The sequence below is a fragment of the Dermacentor albipictus genome, chromosome 8 (genome assembly GCF_038994185.2).
Source record: "Dermacentor albipictus isolate Rhodes 1998 colony chromosome 8, USDA_Dalb.pri_finalv2, whole genome shotgun sequence".
Classification (NCBI taxonomy): domain Eukaryota; kingdom Metazoa; phylum Arthropoda; class Arachnida; order Ixodida; family Ixodidae; genus Dermacentor; species Dermacentor albipictus.
The window spans coordinates 79,791,255-79,812,219 of record NC_091828.1 but is presented as its reverse complement, the minus strand read 5'-3'; the positions used below and the strand labels follow the sequence as shown (position 1 = coordinate 79,812,219).

Below are 20,965 nucleotides of genomic sequence, written 5' to 3'. Positions count from 1 at the left end.
CAGGAATAAAAAAAGCGCAACCGTATATGTATATACAAAGGTGTTGGTTGTTGATTCACAAGTCAACTAAAAGGAAGTGAATACATCAGAGTACCAAAACAACAGTGTAAGGGGCACAGTTCAAATATGGGAGAATACATATCGCAATGTAAAGATGTGTACTATGATGTCAATTTCTTTTACGTATACCACAAAAAATTGCAGACAATATGGATTAGTACTGAAATCGTTGATAAAGCATACATTTGATGAAATTCAATACGTACATAATGAGAAAAACGAGAGCAATAACACATTCAATGCATAACAAATCGTTCCGGATTACGCCAGTGTCGCAATATGGCGCCGCCGTCGCTACTGTGGACGTCTGCGCCTCTGTAAGCCGGTACTTCGGAAACTGTATTGGCCGCTCGCGCTAAAGCTCTCCAGCGTATACCAGCAATCACACACACCCTCGGTGGTGGAGGTGAGCTTGTCCCGCTGCCGCTGCGCGGCGATGTTGAGCAGCAGGACCCCGACGACCGTGACGACGATCACTAGCACCACCATGCACCACAGCGTGTACTGGAAGCTGGCCGGCTGGCCAGACACGTCACGGCTGGCCTTGGCGCGATCCAGCAGCAGCTGGAACGCCTGCACGTCGTCAACGCTTTGTGCGGCAAACCGAAGCGAACGCCGGCAGTGCCGTTTGAAACCACGCGGGCTGAAGGAACAGAACTGAGGTTGAACAGCGCGAATAAAGCAAGGACACGAGGAAACAAATACCGCAGACAAGCGCCGACTGCCAACTGGAAGTTTATTTGAAGATATTCGCGAAGTTCAACCTCAGTTCTAAATATGAACCAACTAGCCCTCCTCAATATCTCACTGATGAAGGAACAGGGTATAGTAAGTGTAAAGATGTGAAAGCTGGTATAAGTACGTTGTACAAGTACAAAGCAAATACTTTTGAAAGCTAACTAGCAAATTTGTTATGGGGTCCACACCAGTTGTCATTGAGAAAAAAAAACACTTTTATGGCAGCTGCTATTTCAACAGCGTGATTACACGAAACAAAAGCAAGGGGGGAATTCTGTGGTTGTCCGTGCCAAGATCCCGAATTGATTATGAGTCACACCGGACTGGGGGGACTTCGGATTAATTTCGGCCACCATGGGATCTTTAACGTGACTCCAATGCGCGGGAAACGGATGTTTTCTCATTTCGCCCCGATAGAAATGCGGCCGCCGAGGCCGGGATTCGATCCCGCGACCTCGTGCTAAGCGGCACATCCCCATAGCAGCTAAGCCACCGCGGCGGGTCAAAACAAAAGCAGCTAGAGTACACGAGAGGAAAGCACAGTACCCGAGACGATTTCACGCATGAGACTGTTGTTTCACAATTTTCTTTTCCGTTGTCAAACAATCTTCGAAGTAATAAAAAGAAAAGCGTGGTTGTACGCACGCATGTTCGGCGTTACGCGTTGTGTATGAGTGCTTTAATTCTTCCAGGATTGCCACGCAATTTTTTTCAGTGGAGTTCGGTTATCATCAGGGGCTCTTCAAAACTGAGATGCATGTATATTGTGAAATTTGTTTAGTACAAGTCGTAATAGAACGCTGTGAGGACAGCTTGCAATGGTCATGCGATAGCAAGAGCAACGCAAGTTTCATGGTTTAGGTTTCAAGTTCATTTCACAACGACCTTACTGAAACGACCTTATAGAAAGAAAGGCTAGAATGAAAGGGTGAACAAAGAAAACGGTGTAAACATCACACACTCCCCCGCACGACCTAGCCCCACCGCGTTCTTCGGGCGGCAGCGGCGAAGGGAGACAAGAGGGACAATAAGGACCGCACCCTATTCCCCAGTGCCCGCACGCGCAGCCAATTCAGCAATTTGGGATGAACTCGCAAACACAGGAACATGAACCTTACAAAGGTGAGTGTATTTGCTTTGCGCATGTTATAAATTTGCTAAGGCTCCAGATGGAGTGAATAAGGAAACGGCGGATTAAGTTGCATGTTTCACAAGCAAGATTGTTTCAATTAACTTACAAATGTAAGGATACCGTTGCCTTAAATCTTACGTCCAGCTACTCAAGCGCTTTTGCTTGTCGCTTTAATTCCAGGACTTCTGTGTATCTCCCATAGCTTTGTTGCTTCCTTAGCTTAGCAACTTTTTCACATTCATGTTGCTCTGGACTGCATCATGATTTGTCGATTTGAGACGGCATAAAGCATGGTGTGTGGCTGAGATTGCAATGTTATCTTGCGTTTGACTGCTATAATCTCGGGACAGTGATTTGCGGATTATGATTTAGGTTGACTAGAAGTTTAAAACAGTTTTTATGTGGAGTGATCATATCTTAAATGTGATAATATAAGGTCGTGTATAGACCATATCAGCACAAAAATGTGCAAATATAATTCATTTGGCTGTGTTATTAAGGAAAAAGTAGCGGGCCATTACTTTATCGCTATAGCAGTTTCATGAGATGCTGTTGCTTTAACTGAAGCAAAGACTGTAGAGAAATATGTTTTGAATTCTAATGAAGTAGATAAACGTGTGAGAACATTCAACTGTGATTCTTTAACACGGCACAGCCACCTAAAGGCTTGCGAAGTGTTTGTAGAGGCCTTTAGAGATATTTACCCTTCCTCCGAAAAGAAAATAAAGCTTAAAAGAAGAAATAGAAGTGGATTGATAACGAAATAATGGAGCTTTGCAGCATTAAAAGCAAACTCCTTAGAAAATGCCAAGATAAACCCGGGGACGCTCTTGCAAGAGAAGAATTTAGGCAGATGAGAAACAGAGTAAACGCTAAAATAAGACTAGCTAAGAAGCGCTACCACTCAGGCAAGTTTGCAGCTTGCAGTCGTAATACCGGTAAAACGTGGACCTTGGTTAACACTCTAATAGGGAGACCTGCAAAAAAGGGTACTGATAATACTCTTGCGGACGCCTTTCTCGAGTCACCTGCTGTTCAGATAGCGAATGATTTTAACAAATACTTTATCGAATCAGTAAACAACATTACAACTGGGTGCATACCGGCAAATATCCGAAACAATGTTACGTTCTCTAACATTCATTCTGCTTTTCTGCCTACTGTTGATGAAGAAGAATTGTGGGATATTATACGATCCATGAGTTTAACAATATCTCCAGGTATTGATAAAATTAGGATAAAAGATATAGCTGGGAATTTCGATGTGCTCAAATCAACACTAGTTTACATCCTAAATGAAGCATTAAAAACCGGTCAGATACATGAAAACATGGAAATTAGCATTGTGAGACCTCTTTATAAGAAAGGATCTCGAGAACTTTACGAAAATTAACGACCAATTTCAATTCTTTCGTCTTTGGCAAGCATACTGGAAAAAATAGTCTATGTTAAAATGGCCTCATTCTGTGAAAAGTTTAGCCTTATTAACCCAGCGCAGTTTGGCTTTTGCTCGGGACAGAGTACTGTGGGCCTGTTGGAAGATTTTAATGACTATATCTGTAACGAAATCGATAAAAAAACAATGTTGTTTTGACTCTTTTCGTTGATTTATAACGAGCATTTGACACATTAGATCATGAAGGGTTGCTATCAAAACTAATCAGATGTGGTTTCAGAGACCCGTATTACTCTTTTTTTTTTAATTATTTAACAGGCAGACAGCAGTGTGTCCATGTGGCGGAGTCCTATAGTTCTTTGTTGCGTGTTAAATCAGGGGTGCCACAAGGGTCCGTATTGGGACCGGTTTTGTTTAACATTTACATGAATGATCTTGCTTGCTTACCACTAAAATCAAAAATTTATTTATACACTGATGACACGGCTTTGGTTGTATCGAACAAACTTTCGAACGAAGCCGCTAGGCTGTTACAGTATGATGTCTCTAAACTACTTGATTGGTTCATTAACAACAAAATGTTCATTAATAAATCGAAGACTAATATGATATGTTTTCACAGCCCATACAAAGCAGTCACGGATATTTCCCCTGTTTATCTCCACACCAGTGACTGCCTTGCATGCTCATGTCCTCCGATAACTCTGGTAAATAGCCCGAAATACCTGGGGGCATTCCATGACAACGACACGTTGTCATGGAATGTCCACACTGAAGAGCTCGCAAAGCGCTTACGTGCTGTGTGCGCTCATTTGTATGCCCTAAAATCTTTCTGTTATGTAAATTTTCGCAAAATGGAGGGAGAATTTCCTAACGCGATCTGGCTCACGCCATGTGCACGTGCCGCCGAATAATGCGTCATGGAGCAGAGCCAAGCCGGGGAAATGTTCTAATGCAATCCGGCGCAAGCCACGTGCGAGTAGTGTTGTTGAACGTCATGGCGCGACAGTTTCTTTAAACGCGATGCGGTGCGTTGGTGATGATCTCGTGGGGAGTTGAAAACGCTACTGTGGCGCGTGCCACGTGTTCGTCCTTTCCACTTGTTGGCGTGCTTTCATCTCTCTCCACTCCGGCGCTTACTCCGCCATTCCCGCACCCTCCTCCTCTTCCTCACATCACGTTTCCCTCTCCCTGTACGGAATAGAGGTGCACGAGCCATCCAAGTAAAGTGACGTAGCTAGACAAGTTGATGGTTTTAAAATGACTAAGCGTTTCTCATGCCCGTGGATCCCCGTGGACCAGCTGAGCATTCAGCTTCGTACAAGAAATGGCAATCTCATACCTAGGGTAGATAAGATTAGGGTTCTGGGGATGATTATTGAGTCAAACGGCGCCAACACGCTGACGATCCAGAAGATCATTGTCAAGACAGAAAATGCGGTACGCCTAGTGAAGAGGGGTGGCCAACAGGCAGACGGGGCTCAAGGAGGACAGTCTCATTAGACTTATGCACGCATTTGTATTGTGTCACTTTACTTATGTGGCGGCCATGCACAAGTGGAAACCATCGGAGAAGGAAAAGCTTGACACGCAGATTAGGAAGATCACGAAGAAAGTGTTGGGAGTGCCAATGTGCACCAGCACCGACCGACTTCTCCAGCTGGGAATTCATAATACCTTGGATGAGATAGCTGAGGCTCAGGAGAGGACGCAGATGGTGCGTCTCTCTACGACTAGCACAGGTCGGCAGATTCTGAGAGAGTTAGGGGTTCCTCAGGAGAAGATTTCACAGCTTCATGTCGGTATTCCCGTGAAGGTCCGTAATCGGTATCACGTCAAGCCTGTTCCCAGGAACATGCATCCGGAGCGAAATGTTGGTAGAAGAAAGGCAAGGGGAGCTTGCCTACTGAGACTCATTCGTGATGAGAATCAGAAAGTTGGCTTCGTCGATGCTTCTTTCAACGAGGAGAGAAAGGTGTTTACCATAGCTGTCGTGGACAATGAGGGCAGTCTCGTTAACGCTGCTACCGTTCGGACTGATAGGCCAGAGGTCGCGGAGCAAGCGGCTATTGCGCTCGCCTTGGTTGACAGGCGCAGGCCTTTTGTATATAGCGATTCAAAGTCGGCCGTTAGGGCCTTTGAGAAGGGCACGGTGGCTAAGGTTGCTTTTAAAATTATGCAGACATGTGAGATCTCTCAACACTACTTATGTTGGTTCCCTGCTCACCTTGGGATGATTGAGGGAGCCCCTCCGAATCTCAATGAGTCCGCTCATGAGGCAGCGCGAGATCTTACCCTCCGCTCTGCCCCGCGCAACGGCGTGGCGGTACTCCCCGAGAATAGAGACTCCCCTTCCACATACAATGAAATCACGAAGTATTACCTTCTTAATCGCAGGGTTTACAGTTTGCCGCATCCTAAACTAAACAGGGCTCAGGCACTCACATTACGCTTACTACAGACTGGTACTTATCCTTGCCCACGGAGACTGAACATGTTTTATCCAGAGACGTATACAGAGCCTTACTGCCAAGATTGTGGTGCTTTAGCCACGCTCGAACACATGCTCTGGTCTTGCGAAATAATTGAAGACTCGGCGATCAAGAATGCGTCCAGGTGGGAGGCTGCACTTCGCAGCCCAGACCTGGATGAACAATTCTGCGCTGTCCAGCAGGCTCACGATGTGGCCGTGAGGCTTGGCCTTCCGGTCCCGACGTGGGAGCGGCCCGCTTAGTGATGAATTATCACTACTTGCAGGACCAAATAAAGTTTTCCTTCCTTCCTTCCTTCCTTCCTTCTCATGCCAGAAAACCGCGGCACGTTGGCCGAGTTGTGCGACGATCGCGCACCAACAAACCAACAAGCTCGACTATGAGTGCAACATACTCGACTGTAATCCCATACTCGACTGCAATCGCACGCCAGGCGTATGTTTCAGGATCACAAGCCCCGCACCCCCTTCACAGTGGCTCGTTCTTTCCACGTACCCTCACGGCGACGTTCACTGGGTCGGTCTCCCTCTCGATGTGCAAACTCGACTATGATTGTAACATACTCGACTGTAATCGCATACTCGACTGTAATCCCATACTCGACTGTAATCGCACGCCAGGCGTATGTTTCAGGATCACAAGCCCCGCGCCCCCTTCACAGTGGCTCGTTCTTTCCACGTACCCTCACGGCGACGTTCACTCGGTCGGTCTCCCTCTCGATGTGCAAACTCGACTATGATTGTAACATACTCGACTGTAATCACATACTCGACTGTAATCACACGCCAGGCGTTCGTTTCAGGATCACAAGCCCCGCGCCCCCTTCACAGTGGCTCGTTCTTTCCACGTACCCTCACGGCGACGTTCACTGGGTCGGTCTCCCTCTCGATCTGTGCTAGTTTGACGCGTTCCGCGCGACCTCCTGGAGTCACCGCCACGTCCGGCACGAACGGCGACAGGAAATCTTTAGGCGGTGCTGCCACTGGATGGGGAACCAGGGCTGGTTTCTTCCGCTCGGCCGGCACCTGCGCATTTGCATAACTGCTGCAGCGGTTCCCACGATGGTCTCGTAGACGTAGCCTGATATCTCTCTACCTTTTCACTGTGAAGGAAGGACAACACTAATAAAGAAAAGTCCCGTATACGTCATGTGATTGCATAGATTTATCCAACAGAGGGGTGCTCATGCCGTATCGCTTGTGATCACACGGGATTATGGAGATGGAGTCAGACATGGCAAACGATGATGACAGACATGGACAAGGGTTACTCTAATAAAAAAATGTATTTCTTCTAACTTCCTTTTTTTTCTATATTTAATATGCTGCTGTGTATTTTCTGCATGTATACGCTTGCATTTGCTTTATAAAAAGTACGTGGTTTTGGGGCTACTGCTTCTCATTTCCGTTGCTTTTCTTTTTTAACTTCGTACGTCTGTAGGTACAGGAAGTCGCAATTGACGGTATACGCTTCGGTCTCCGACTGCGAGACCTCGTTCTGCGTGTAATAACTTGCAGCAACAACGTGATGAGTAAATTATGCTGCCATTCCAATAATGTAATTAAGGCAAAATGAGACATCCACCCAATCGTAGCAATTGCTACAAAGGAAACCTATACGGGTATAAAGGTCAAACGTTAAACTCTTGCCTTCGAGTTGTTGACAAATTCGACTTCGCCCTACCATTTGCTAGTCACCTGGTTAGCTCCGATGGTAGAGCGGCTGCCCCGCAAAGGCGCTGGTCCCGGGTTCGAGTCACGGACCGGGATGATTTTTTGTTGAACTGCGAGGCTTTTCTTTCGAGGAACCCGTGTAGGTTTCTTTTGTAGGAATTGCTACCATTCGGTGGATGTCTCATGTTCCCTTAATTACTTCTCTCCACCTTGCGGATTTCCGCAGAACTATTACGTCATATTCCCATTATGTGTATAACAGTGCGAACGGACCACGTGTAGGTTGCATTACATTTAAAACCAGCGCCGCCTTGTCTGTAGGCTTCCAGGAATAAGTACAAAATAGGCAGAAAATAACCTGTTCGATTTTTTTTCTTCCCGATGGCTTGTTCCCGATTGCTTACTTTCTGAAGAGACGCCACAAAACTCGCTGCGGCGTCGACGTACGCTGCCTACTTGAAAGCGGCTGTGACTGCTCGGCCGACTCAACACGCTGCAGCAGTGTCACGTCTCTCGAGCAATATGCGATAGGCATTGTACGAGGCGTGAGCTTGCGATATCTCCATCGTGGAGAAACCAATGGGGCTGCGAACAGCCCTACACGCGCCTTGCCGTAGACTGGCACAGTGCCTCGAGCTCCAGCAAGTATATACGCGTTGTCCCGTGTCCCATGTTGCAGGTTCAGCGGTTCCTCGTCGCCAGTTTGACACGTCTCGTAAAGTATAAACGACGGCTTGTTTCCGGTGAAAAGACACGTCGTGGTTGCCGATGGGCGCCAAGCAACAGAGTGAGCCAAGAATGCGCGCTGTAGTTCACTTCCGTCGGAGCTATAGGGACGTCGCTCGCAGAGCCGGCGTTATATACGATCAGAACTTTTTGTTGGGCTAGTTGGTGCATATTACTGAAGTACTATAGCGCCAAACTGACGACACAAGAAGAAGAAAGGAAAAGAAGAAGAGAAGAAAAGACGACACCAGAAGAAAGCGCTCGTCCGTGTCTCTTCTTCTTGTGTAGTCTGTTTGGCGCTATAGTACTTCAGTTATATACGATATCCGACGCCTTGTGCAGTCCGAAGGACCCTAGACTGGCGCGACGTGCTGGTGCCGGTGAAGCAGTCGTTCTTTGCAATTGGCCCAGTTAACGGCGTCGCAGAACCAGTGCAGTTTGCCGCGTGCTCAGGAACCCACAACTTTCTTTAATTAGATGTGTATCAGGATATATATCGGTAAGCAACGCCGGAATTCCCTAAGCGTTCACGGTAGCAATTTACCCCGCGTAAATACGAATAATAGCAACGCGTCTGTGCGGTGACAGCCTCGAGGATTAGCGAAGCCAATCGCACGCCCTTTTGGGCAAACCAACACGACAAAACAAAATGACTCGGGCAAAATACGCACATGTGCGAAGCCCGCGAATGAACTTGAGCTATTTATGTAGGGTAGCGTACTTGTCAGCGGCGCAGAAATGTCAGCTCATGGAAATAAACGACAGCTGGTAGGCTCGCCTTGGTTGCTTTGTCGCTTTGGCAATGCGCTACTAAGTACGCGGTCGCGGGATCAAATTCCGGTCGCGCCGGCAGGAATCAGCTGGGGGCAAAATGAAAAAACGTACGCCCGTGCACCGTGCATGTGGTGCGCTAAAGAACCACAGGTGGTTCAAAATTAATCCGGAGCACTCCCACCACGGCGTGCCTCGTAATCAGATAGTGGTTCCGACACGTAAAACACCGTATTGGCGCTTTTTTTTACCTAAAGCCCTTAAATGAATGTAAATTTCACGAACGCAGTGCATCTACGCGAATTCCATGTTCTTAGTCTTATGCTATTGTAGTCTGTGCAGTACTATATATCAAAGCCTGCAATGGCCTATGCCTGTTGGGCATCGTTTCTTTAGCAAAAATCAATAACGCCCGAATCCGTTGGCCCCAGGTTAAAATAAATCGCGCGTTGTTACGCGCCGAAACCGAGATCTAGGGGCCGAATTAGAGTTTTTTCTTCGTAAGTGCTCTTTGTCGCTGGTCTGCTGCCGTCGCTAGTACGGCCAACCTTGCTATTGGCTAGTATGGGTTTTCGCTAACAATTTTAGCATGAGAACTTTTGCTGCGAGTACGGGCCCTGGTTATGGAAGCACTCTGTAAGTGTGTGTGTGTAGGCGGGGAGGGGTAAAGGGGGAGGGCTCCGGATAATTCTGATCCCCGTTCTTTTTTTTTTTTAACGCTCGCCCATTACACGGCGTACGAGCGACTTCGCGCTCCAACCCCATCGAGATGCGGCCGTAGTGGCCGGCAGTAGAATCCGCGACCTCGTGCTTGGCAGCGCAACGCTATGGCCAGCTCAGCCTCCGGGACGGTTTTGCCACAGCTTCACGGAGCGTTGACAATTTGTTCATTCGTGTCACGCGGCTTGCACTCGAGGCGAGAAACAGGGGCACCGGACATCCTAGCGCAAGTTGCCCTATAACCCTCGGACACCTTGCCGAGCTCGGAGGGACATCTAACGCTGCAATGCGGGATCGTTGCTATTAGACATCTCGGAGTACCATACCTGTGGCTCGTACAGCCCAGGACATAAGAAAACTAATGAAAGACAGCGCCGTGCCCGTGTCTCTCGTGTGCCGTCTTGCGTGCTCGTGTCAATGTGCGCTACAGTAATATACACTATTACTCGGAGGGGCCCTACGACTCGCAGTCACAAGAGCAAGCAGAGGGCTCGAGGGGTCGCGCTCTCTGCCTCGGCGCCTTAGTACGGGCGGCGATAGTGCAACCACCGTCCACAAAGAACACCACGCAAGAGCCGAAAGAAAGTCACGGGCTTTCATACAAGCGATGAGGTGACCGAAAAGCCCCCTAATAGCCATAAGTACCAATTAATTATGGGATTTTACGTGCCAAAACCACTTTCTGATTATGAGGCACGCCGTAGTGGAGGACTCCGGAGATTTCGACCACCTGGGGTTCTTTAACGTGCGCCTAAATCTAAGTACACGGGTGTTTTCGCATTTCGCTCCCATCGAAATGCGGCCGCCGTGGCCGGGATTCGATCCCGCGACCTCGTGCTCAGCAGCCCAACGCCACAGCCACTGAGCAACCACGGTGGGTGCCGTGAGTACCAACTCAAAAGCGACAGGACGTACACGACGGTGCAAACGTAATGCAGCACCTGCGAGCAACGAAGAGAACGACGACGAGCCTCCCGCGTTCTTCTCGCTTTTGCTACGTTTCTTTTTTTTCCACGCTCTTTTACGGTAGTAATGTCAAATCAACGACAGCCTGTCAGCATATATGCTACACGGTGCGGCTAGCGAGTCGTGTTGGGTTGTACGAGTGTCCGATAACGCGCCTCATTGAGGTTCGGGGACCTAAACGGGAGGAGAGTCCTTTGAACTGGTCGCTCCATTGGCTCATGTTACGTTCGAGTTCAGAATCTATTATGGTTCATCTGAACCGGGGACGGAGGGAGTAGAAATTCTTACCTGAGCCATCGCCATTGGGTGGAGCTTTTCTTCTTCCTCGTCCTTCGATGCAGGCACATGAGCGCGTGAAGTTCATTGCACATGCATCTGCTACAAAAAGAAATAAAAATTAAAACCGCCCAATTATGCACCCAAAATAGAACACGGAAAGTATTAAGAAAGTCTACCTATATAAGCCAGAAAAGCTGAGCTGTGGGATCGTTCCCCACCAGCGGCAAGTTGTCTTTTCATCCACTTTCATTTCCATTAATTTATCGTTTCTTTACTTCACTAATTAGGCACAAGTAATTTCCCCTATGTTGTCCTTGGTGCCAGTGTTTGTTGCCTTCTTATGATTAGGTTATCTAATGAGTAACTTAGCGAAGTGTTCGCAGCTAATAAAAAGATAGCTATCCATGACTAGCATGAAAAAAGAATGAGTGAAAGTGCTGCAAGAAAATGTACGTATTTGAATTAAAGAGCTTTAATAAATACACTTCAAGAATTAACCGAAGCACATCTATCATCGCAGTACCACAGACTCACCACCACGGAAGCTGGGCGTGAGATCCTGAGACAACTTCATCATGCTCCACCATTCAACCAGAGCAAGCGACATCAACTTCCTCCGAACATACACTGTCAATACCACATCCATCCCCTACCCAGAAACATGCACCCCGAATTTCACGTCAAATGCCGCAAACTTCGGGCCAAGGCACTACAACGCAGCTATGGACAGGCTGAAGGAGTCTACTATGTGGACGGTGCAGCCTACACCACTAAACATCGTTATGCTCTAGCGGTCGTAGACAACCAGGGAAACACTGTTTGTTCAGCATCAGTCAAGACCACCTAAGCGGGCCACGCGGAAGAGGCCGCCATTGCACTCGCATCGGGGCTACCCGATTGCGACGTCATCATTAGTAACTCTAAGACTGCTATCCGGAACTTCAGTAACGGCTACATTAACAACCTCGCGCACTCTCTACTTGTCACTCAGCCACCAGAAAACGACATCGCTCTCGCCTGGACTCCAGCAGATCATGGACTCCACGGCAACGAAATGGCTCATGCCGCTGCTGGAGGATTCACTGAATGAGTGGCCGCAAATATGGGCCTAACTATATAACCCAATGACTCTCAACAACACACCAATAAAGACACACTCGTCACATTTCATGAAATTTGTACACATTACAGACACCAACGCCTAACGTATCCACCTCTCTTCGTGCCTAGAACGCGCCAGAGAGAAATACTGTGGCGCCAACTACAAACTCGCACTTTTCTTACCCCGCGCACTTTGCACTTATGCTTTCCCGCCACATACACGACACCCATGTGGCGCTTTTGCCCTATCCTAATAGCAGATCTCTCCAATATCATGGGGCAATGCCCCATCAAAACTACCCCCCCTCATGCTTAAACCATTAGTTAGTAGCGAGGAGCTGTGGGAGACTGCCCTGCGCAGCTCCAATCGCACCCTACAGGACCGAGTCCTTAGGTGGGCTGAGGAGGTAGCGGAGGTCTACCACGACTGGTAGACGGACGTCTAGACACATAATGTGGTGACGGACGCCTGCTGGGACTCGAGTACTTGAACCTCCCTCTCTCCCCTCCGGCCCCTCCCCTCTCTTAAAAGGGGAATAAAGTTCATTCATTCATTCATTCATTCATTCATTCATTCATTCATTCATTCATTCATTCCTGGTGGACTGGGCGGAGAAGGCCAAGCAGGCCCGGGGCCTTCCTTGAACCCGATCCGTCAGCCACGTCTCCCTTTACCCTTACCCCTTTCAATAAAGTTTACCGCCACCACCACCAAGAACCTTCCTGGGAGCCAAGCAACATAAAAAAAATCATTTGTCCTGTGGAGCACGTTGTGGACTTTTGTGTGACGTGCCGATGTAACGTGCCGGTCATCGTCATCACAGACTTGGAGACAGCCTGTCGCCATTTTCGGGAAAGAATAGTTAGCAAGAACGCACTCAACATCATCAAGAACCAAGACATCCCTGAAACGTACATTGTCTGCACCCCGGGACACGAATCTTTAGTCGGAAACCAAGCGGCTCACGCCACTGCCCGAGAACCTGTACGCTTGGCAACCCTACCAGGACATCGTGTACCGTCAGACCAAGATGACATGATACAATATACATTTTAGAACATTACAAGAAGAACGGGAGGGAATATCCGCCGCCACACATCAAGCTTTACAGAGAAGGAACCGTCGTGCTACGCCGACTTCAGATGGGCAATTACCTAAACGGCACTCTACTACACACAATGTACGCCTCGAAAAATACAAGAGGCTGCGAATTCTGCAACACACTAAACATCCTTCCCCACGTGGTCTGGGAATGCAAAAAGAAGCCACGGACAATGCCTATGCAAGTAGCAACAGAAGACCAATGGGAGGCGCAGCTGACAATCCCAAAACCTGAGAACAAACATCGGCTAGTGAATAGGTGTAGGCTACCAGCCCGGGGCCCCGGCTACCTGGAATAAGGTGGCCGCCCACCTTCAAGCATCTACAACTTGGTCTTCGAAGTAAAGCTTATTCACTCACTCACTTCTGTGGAGTACACTTCGTATACAGTCACAGTGTATGGGTGAACGCAGAGAGATGCACATGAAGTTTTTTATGTATGCATTGTCAATAAGAGAAAAAGAAAGCCTTTTCAACAGTGTGTTTCATTTTAACATAATTGCTTTGTCATCACGAACGCATCAGATATATTTCGTATATGCTCAGGGTTATCTGTCCTGATGACTTCGGGACCTATAGGCAATCGTCGTACCCGGAAGGAAAAAGAAATTCCGCTGAATGTTAGGCAATTCTATAGACTGTTTCATCTTGGCCCTGTTAAGGCTACGTTTTGTTCAGTAGTCGGTCAAGGCCAATATAGTAGTAATCTTGCACTGTACAGGTCACAATGTTAACCATAAACTTCTGAGGCCACGAGATAATGATCCGAGGTCGCTTATGCGCCTGCCCTAATAGTGGTGTGGCTAGAAAACCAAATTTTTATTTTAGATCTCCGATCTCCTGTTTCCTTTCATTCTCTTTATATCCTTTCCCCAGCACAGAGTAGGTCTCTTGTACTTACACTGGGTAATCTGCCTGTCTTCCTATCTTTATTCCTCCTTCCTACAGGAGCACGTGTCAACCTTGTAAAACTGATCTGATGTGAAAGGTGCGAAAACGACGACAGACAATCTAGTCAAGCTAGTCAAACGCCACATTGCTAACATGTGCCTGCTGAACGTTTTGAAGAAGTCCTGTCCGTATCAAGCTGCGGAGAATACAAGTGGGGCTAAGTGGAGTGTTAGATGATCTTGTGTCGACGAGCGATGCAAGATGCACAAGTGTTCGTAGTTCCTTACGTGAGGTTGTTTGAGCTTTCCAGCTTTTGAAAGATCGGGTTTCTTTGGAGTACTTGTCTAGAGTTAATAGAATAAAACTGCACGAATATGTATGTGATGTGATGCTACCAGTGCATTTGTACCGGTCCATATACGGTGCAGGTCCAGCAGGCGACGTCCATAAAAGAGATAAAAAGATGCCAATTTGTTCCTCAGAAAAAAAATTTCTTTCGCAGCAATATGTTGCCAGTTAAGCCCTAGCTTCAAGTGGGAGAGAGAGAAATAACTTTTATTTATATAGCCGGCAGATTGTTGGGGGGGGCCAACCTCGCCTAGATGGCGGCCAGAAGCCCTTGAGCTCTAGCAACATCCTCGGCCTGCTGGACAGCCAAAAGTTGGTCTTCGGAGGCCGAGCTTAGCAACATGGTCTCCCACTGCTCCGATCCTTAATTTTTTGGCCCTGTTGGGGCGCCCGAGGGCAGGCCCAGATAATGTGATCCAGGTCCGCCATTTCTTGACAAAATTTATAATTGGCCGGATATTGGCCTGGGTAATAATGATTATAAGTCTCCGGATTTGGATATGTGTTTGAAAGAGCCACCATGCCACCGCCTGCTGCTTATTAAGTGATGGGTGTGCGGGAGGAAAACGCACTTTCCCCAATCTGTAATGGTTAGTTATCTCCCAGTAGCCAACCATCCGGTACACTGTCAGCCCTCATGATCATGGTGTTTTGTCTTGGATTGATTCGTAGCGTATCTTCTCCGGCATTTTCTGGTGTCCGTGTGGCTGCCAGCAGAACGCCATCATTTATGTACGCAATGCGTTGTTGCGCCATTTTTCTAGCTTCAATAATTTTTTTTTAGTATACTCTGTCGACTGTTCTTGTGCAAAAAGCCCAAGACCCCTGAACATATCTTCCGCGAATGCTTCCATGCCGTATTTCTGTGGGACATCCTCCAACGAACTTTAAGAAAGAACCTCCCGATGTCACATCGAGGCATCCGGTTTTCACCTGTCCCAAACTTCGGAAGCATACCCTTGGATATCGTCATGTTATTGAGCCTGCACAGTCTATGGAAAGGACTTATCACAGCCGGGATTGCTGATTGCTCACCTTGCGAGGCAGTACTTACTGAGAGCATCTTATATGTTAGAGATGCACTCAAGAGTCAAAGTGATCATCCACAGTGGATCAGTACGATGGATGAACTTGGTAATTCGAAGCGTTTTTAACGGGCGCTCCACCCAAAGGCGGTTGGTGCCTTTATGAACGTACAGTGTTCCCGTTTGCTTTTTCGCCAAACCGGCAATAGATAAAAAATTAGCCATGACTTCAAAAAAGCGTACTAGTCACTCACCGCGGAGGCCCGGGCTCATTTCCCACTCAGACCGAAATGTACCAAATGTTTTTGTTCAAAGCCACTAATTTACTTTGCTTACAGGAACCTTCTCGAGAAATGTGACGTCAAAATAAGCATTTTTAAATGTTATTTTTGCTCCTTGCAGTGTCAGCCATTTTTCGTCACGGTGCAGTTTTGCCAACATCACCGCCAAAACTGGCAGCTAAGGTTTTCGCCTTAAAAAAGTGTGTCACGATTTAGTTCTTGCTTTCCTGCGTTTTTCGACGTTTGCGAAGTAACTTTTTGTTTTATTTTAGCTGTGGGCACTACATGCTTCTTAGCTTCCTGAAAGTGCTCAGAAAAATATACGCCTTCGCTTATCTTTTCTGCAAAATAGTGTAAAGAACACGATGTATTTGGTAGTTTATCAAGCATCGAGAAAGAATTGTATTTCACAGCGAAAGGAATGCAAGATGGTAATGCTGCTACGCGAAAGTGAACCTTGAGGAGACTTCCATCCACGCTCAGTTCAATTTAAATTTAATTAGACCGTCTCGCACATCTGTAAGGTTCCGTTCATATACAGCCTTAAAATTTCATGCGTAAACTGCCAAAACTTTATTAGACAAACAGCAGGTCCTTACAACGGCTTGTGCACCTTAATTTCTTGATGTAAAAACTGCAAATAGCTGCGACTAAATAATCCCGTGTAGCCACAAGTTCTATTAGACTGTCTATAAATGTGTAAATTATAATTATAATCCAGGACGTTACTGACTCCATTGAAAGCTAGTCAAGGCGGTACGCCATTTCGTACAGTATGTACAAACTTTCAGCCTCTAGAGCCAACCAGGCTTTTGACAATTGTCAACCTTACGGCGCGGTCCGCATGAACAGTTGGTATTTGAAATCACAGAAGCCACACACCACCTGACTGAGAAAGGACATGAAATAATTTTTCGGTAGCTACCAAGCCACTGTGGTATCATCGGCAATGAACGTGCCGATCAAGCTGCTCGTTTAGCTCACGCAGAAGACAACAGCCCATCAATCCCGCTGTCTAGGAGAGTTGCTGCAGGGATGCTCCGCCTACTTGCATGCCAATGCACTACGTCAGAGTGGAATGAACCACATTGTATGCACGCACGTTTATACACCCTGTATCCAACGTTAAGCCTCCGACTTTCGCAAGACTTCCACGAAGAGACGCGACCCTTTTGTGTAGGCTATGGTTGGGAGTCGCGTTTACCGATGCCTACGCGTTCCGCATAGCGAAGGCCGACACCGCAGCATGTGGCGATTGCGGCTACGCGGAAACAATCCTTCATGTTCTTTGCCAGTTCCCGCTGAACAGTTGGAAGAGACAATGGCTTTCTATCGTGCTGAATCACTTGAACGACCAGCTTCAGCTGAAAGAATTTTGAAACACCGAATTTTGAAACACCTCAAGCAGCGCTGCTGCGCCGCCTGAGATCGACCGGCCTGTGTGAACGCCTTTGATTGGAACGACTTTTACGTTACGGGTTTTTCTTTCTTTTCTTAGTCCTTTTTTTTCCTCCTCTCACCCTTTGTCGTCTTTAAAACCCCTATGTCCCATACCACAGTGCAGTATAGCAAACGGTAAACTCGCCTCTGGTTAACCTCCCTGCCTTTCGTCTCTCTCTGTCTCTCTCTCTTCAATGTGGAAATTTGAGAACCAGACGAAGAATAGTTCTAGAAGGGTGCTAGAAGGGTTTGGTTTGAAGTATCACACCAATCCAATTAAGCCACTCAACTACTCAACAACGGTCGTGCATAGATTTAGCTTTCGCCAAGATTCTGTCCAAGTTTGTAACCGAACCAATCAGTGTATATCATCAATCACAAAGCTGGCGTCACTAGTTTGCCAAATGATGAAAATAAATGCGGGTACCTTGACATAACACTGTGTGACGTCCTACAGCTTCGCTGGTCATCCAGCTTCACAGATTGGAATGGCTCCTCAGTTTTTTTTAACTAAACTAAGACCCCTTACAAGATGAGGCAGGCATGTGTTACATGAATGATGAGTGCAATCGAATACAGGTGTGCAACTTTCTAGTTATGAAGGCCGTTCCGCCTGATGCTTTCTCTGACAAAGTTGCACGACTCTGTACACAACTCCTACCCCAACGCTTCCGCGCCGCAATAGGGGCATGTGGGGCGCCACATGGAAAGTGGCCGTTATGGGAGCGGCCAAACATCGCCTTTTTTTCTCATTTTTTGTTTGTGTTCAGGAATGTTTCGACACGAATACAGGGCACAGGATCCTTTCGCAAGCGTATAACCCCTGAAGGAACAACTCAATCTCCACTGATCTATTTTATTATCATTTCTTCGGCCCCTATCTCCCGCTAAACTCGCGCGCCATCGTGGCATTGCCTGACCTCCTCTTCTTTCCTATAGCCCGATACAACTTTAGAAAAAAGGGGGCGTTTACTCCTCCGAGGTGGATGCACACGAGCATCCACCAATGGGCGCGCACTCTAGACTAACGTCATGAGCCAGACGGAGAAGATGACCCCGCCGACAGAGAAGATGGCCGCCCGCGCTTCGAACTGGGCGAGGTTGCGTCAGCTGTGTGATTGAGCCTCTCGTCAGAGTGAATTCCAGAACTGTTTGTGATGGTCTATCATGCCAGAAATATTACTGCGAGCTTACGATGCGGCATTTGTGCCGCGTGTGTTTTTTCTGAGCCGTGATCTGGCGAAGGAACATTGCAGCGAGCATCGCATGCGCTGTGCTACGCTTTGCCTGGAAACAGGATCCCGCAGCGACCGCTACGAACACACATCCTGCATGTTTATTCCATGTTATTTTATTTCGCTCCCGAGAGAAGTTACGACGAGAAAAGTTTCCCAAAGACTGGTTCCTATACTGTTAGCGGCGCTTGTGTTCGTGTACCGTGTCGCTGCGTTTTTCGTCGGACGGGGTGAAGTGATGGAGCAAAACCATTCTCAGGAGAAATCAGAAAAGTGTGCGCGCATGAAACACACCTACGAGTGTCTCAACAGAAAATATTTGCAGAAGAAGCCTTCAACGCAAAGGTTTGTCGCCTGGAACTTAGTGTGAACGATCATTGTCAGCAGTGAGATAACCGAGCGTCTAGCCACAGTGTGCGAGCGTTGGTTAGCACCGTCGACAGATTGCTGTCCACGAGTGCTCACTGCACGCACAAGCTGTAGAATGCGTGCTGTGAAATTGTGACAACACAAAACCAAAAAATATAAATTTTATGCTACTTAAAACCAAGAGTATTTATTTAAAACAATGAATGAAGCATTCTTGTACCTTCTGCCTCAACCATACCCTCACCCCAGGTTTGTAATGGTTGCGATAAATACATCGTTTTATACAAGTACTTTTTCTATAGCAACTGATTCATTTTAAGCTTGGAAAACCAGTAGTGGATACGCAGTGTACATGTGAACAAGCGCAAAAGCCAGCTCTTTCTACATTTGTCACTTGCTATGAGCAGACGAAGGGCAGCGTTGCAGAAAGCATGGGGTTATTTTTCTGTCGCTACCCGGCATGTGCTGCAGCACATGAGAGCTCTACTAAACCCGTCATCAAAGTCTTTATTTATACCGAGCATGACCCGTTTCCGGAGCACGATTTTTAGAGCGGGACTATTTTAGTCGCGGCAGCAATCGGTTGTCGCGCTTCGGTCATCTGGGCGGGGCCTCCCCTTTTTTTCTAAAATTGTATGCGACTATAGGCCTATCGCGTCTATGTCCCTGGCGCTACAAACTCTTTGACGTTGGCTCAGCGTTTTCTCGCGAAAGCCCTATGGCGGCTTCTCGCAAAACAAGACTAAAAAAGATGCAAGTGACGCCCCATAACTTATCAATCATAAATGTAAAAATGGCAATGTTTATGTGTCCTCAATGGTTGCTTTTAGGAGGAGTGAATTATTCATAGAAGTGCTCTGACGAGTTCTGAGAAGTTCGTGAACCTGTAAACGTCAGTGAGCGTATAAGTAGCCTCAAAGGGCGCGAGCTCTTGTGAACAAAGAGAGGTGAAACGGTCGCAATCACTCACGCGTTCCATGTCGCACTGCTAAACGTTTTGCAAGGAAACTTGAAGTCTACAGGGTTGCAGCTCTGACAGCGTTCTAATGCGTCAGCATAACTTGGGTGCATCGCATACTTGCTGGGGGCTATATATCGATGTATGTATGTATGTATGTATGTATGTATGTATGTATGTATGTATGTATGTATGTATGTATGTATGTATGTATGTATGTATGTATGTATGTATGTATGTATGTATGTATGTATGTATGTATGTATGTATGTATGTATGTATGTATGTATGTATGTATGTATGTATTTATGTACGAAAAGAAAAAGAAATCCGGCAGAGCCCACACCGTGTAGGAATCGACGTTGTGTGAAGCAATGTGCGGGGGGCCTACCAAGTAAAAAAAAACAACCTGAGACCACCATGACGTAGGTGGCTGTTTCATTACCTGCATGACGCACGCATCACGACAATCACGTGATGACCTATCATTTATGTTCGTCACACACTCTTGTCATTCTATGCCGATTTTGGTACATACCAAGACGTAGGCGGCTGTTTCATGACTGCATAACACGCATATCATGACATTCATGTTATGACCTACCATCTATGTTCGTCATACGCTCCTGTCATACTATGCCAATTTTGGTACATAACAAATTAACGAAGTGACTGTGAGAATACCAAGACGTGAGCTGCTAGATAGACGCTGTAAAAGCGGCAAATGTTTGCCAAGAAATACTGCGCATTCAAAATTGTCGGTTTTACCCGAAGGCCAACAGTTGAAAGCGATAGAATGGTTTAGCGTTGCACACAAGGCGTCTCAGGGAGGCTGGCATGATGAGCGTGCGTGTAGCGTTGCAGGTGCCATCCCATCTCACCTCGATGGCGAGATATCCCATCCCAAGCCAGTGTTTACGATAGCTAGGGCTATCGTAAAAGTGTTACGATAGCCCTAGCCTCAGTAAGACACCGGTGGCGGCGTCTTACTGAGGCTAGGGCTATCGTAACACATTTTAGGGGCTCAGGATGAAAGACGATTAGGCATTCTATAAAGAATTCTGGACACATTTACCCCGGTCATTTATCCAGCAGTTTACCTCGTATGATGGGCGTGATCATCTGGATGGCATCCCATACCCCTAAAAGATGAGTCACTTCTTTGTCAACGCATTCCACCACATTCTCGTGGTATTCTCGTGGGTATCAGTTCGTATTATGCTTGTGGATAAGAAGTGGATGTCCATGAGGGACAGTATGGA

At 47.1% G+C, this 20,965-nt stretch overlaps 1 protein-coding gene across 1 annotated transcript in view; it reads right to left on the bottom strand.

The window, feature by feature from the left end:
• Window positions 1-20,825, bottom strand: part of LOC135898665 (uncharacterized) — a 42,032-nt gene extending 21,207 nt beyond the window's left edge. Inside the window, exons 1-4 of the mRNA XM_065427751.1 lie at window positions 20,804-20,825; window positions 10,963-11,052; window positions 6,670-6,843; window positions 453-633 (exon numbers count right to left, since the gene is read on the bottom strand). Of these exons, the coding sequence (XP_065283823.1) occupies window positions 453-633; window positions 6,670-6,843; window positions 10,963-10,977 (370 nt within the window). The 5' untranslated portion in view covers window positions 10,978-11,052; window positions 20,804-20,825. The remainder of the gene's footprint in view (window positions 1-452; window positions 634-6,669; window positions 6,844-10,962; window positions 11,053-20,803) is intronic.
• Between the last annotated feature and the right edge of the window lie 140 nt (window positions 20,826-20,965).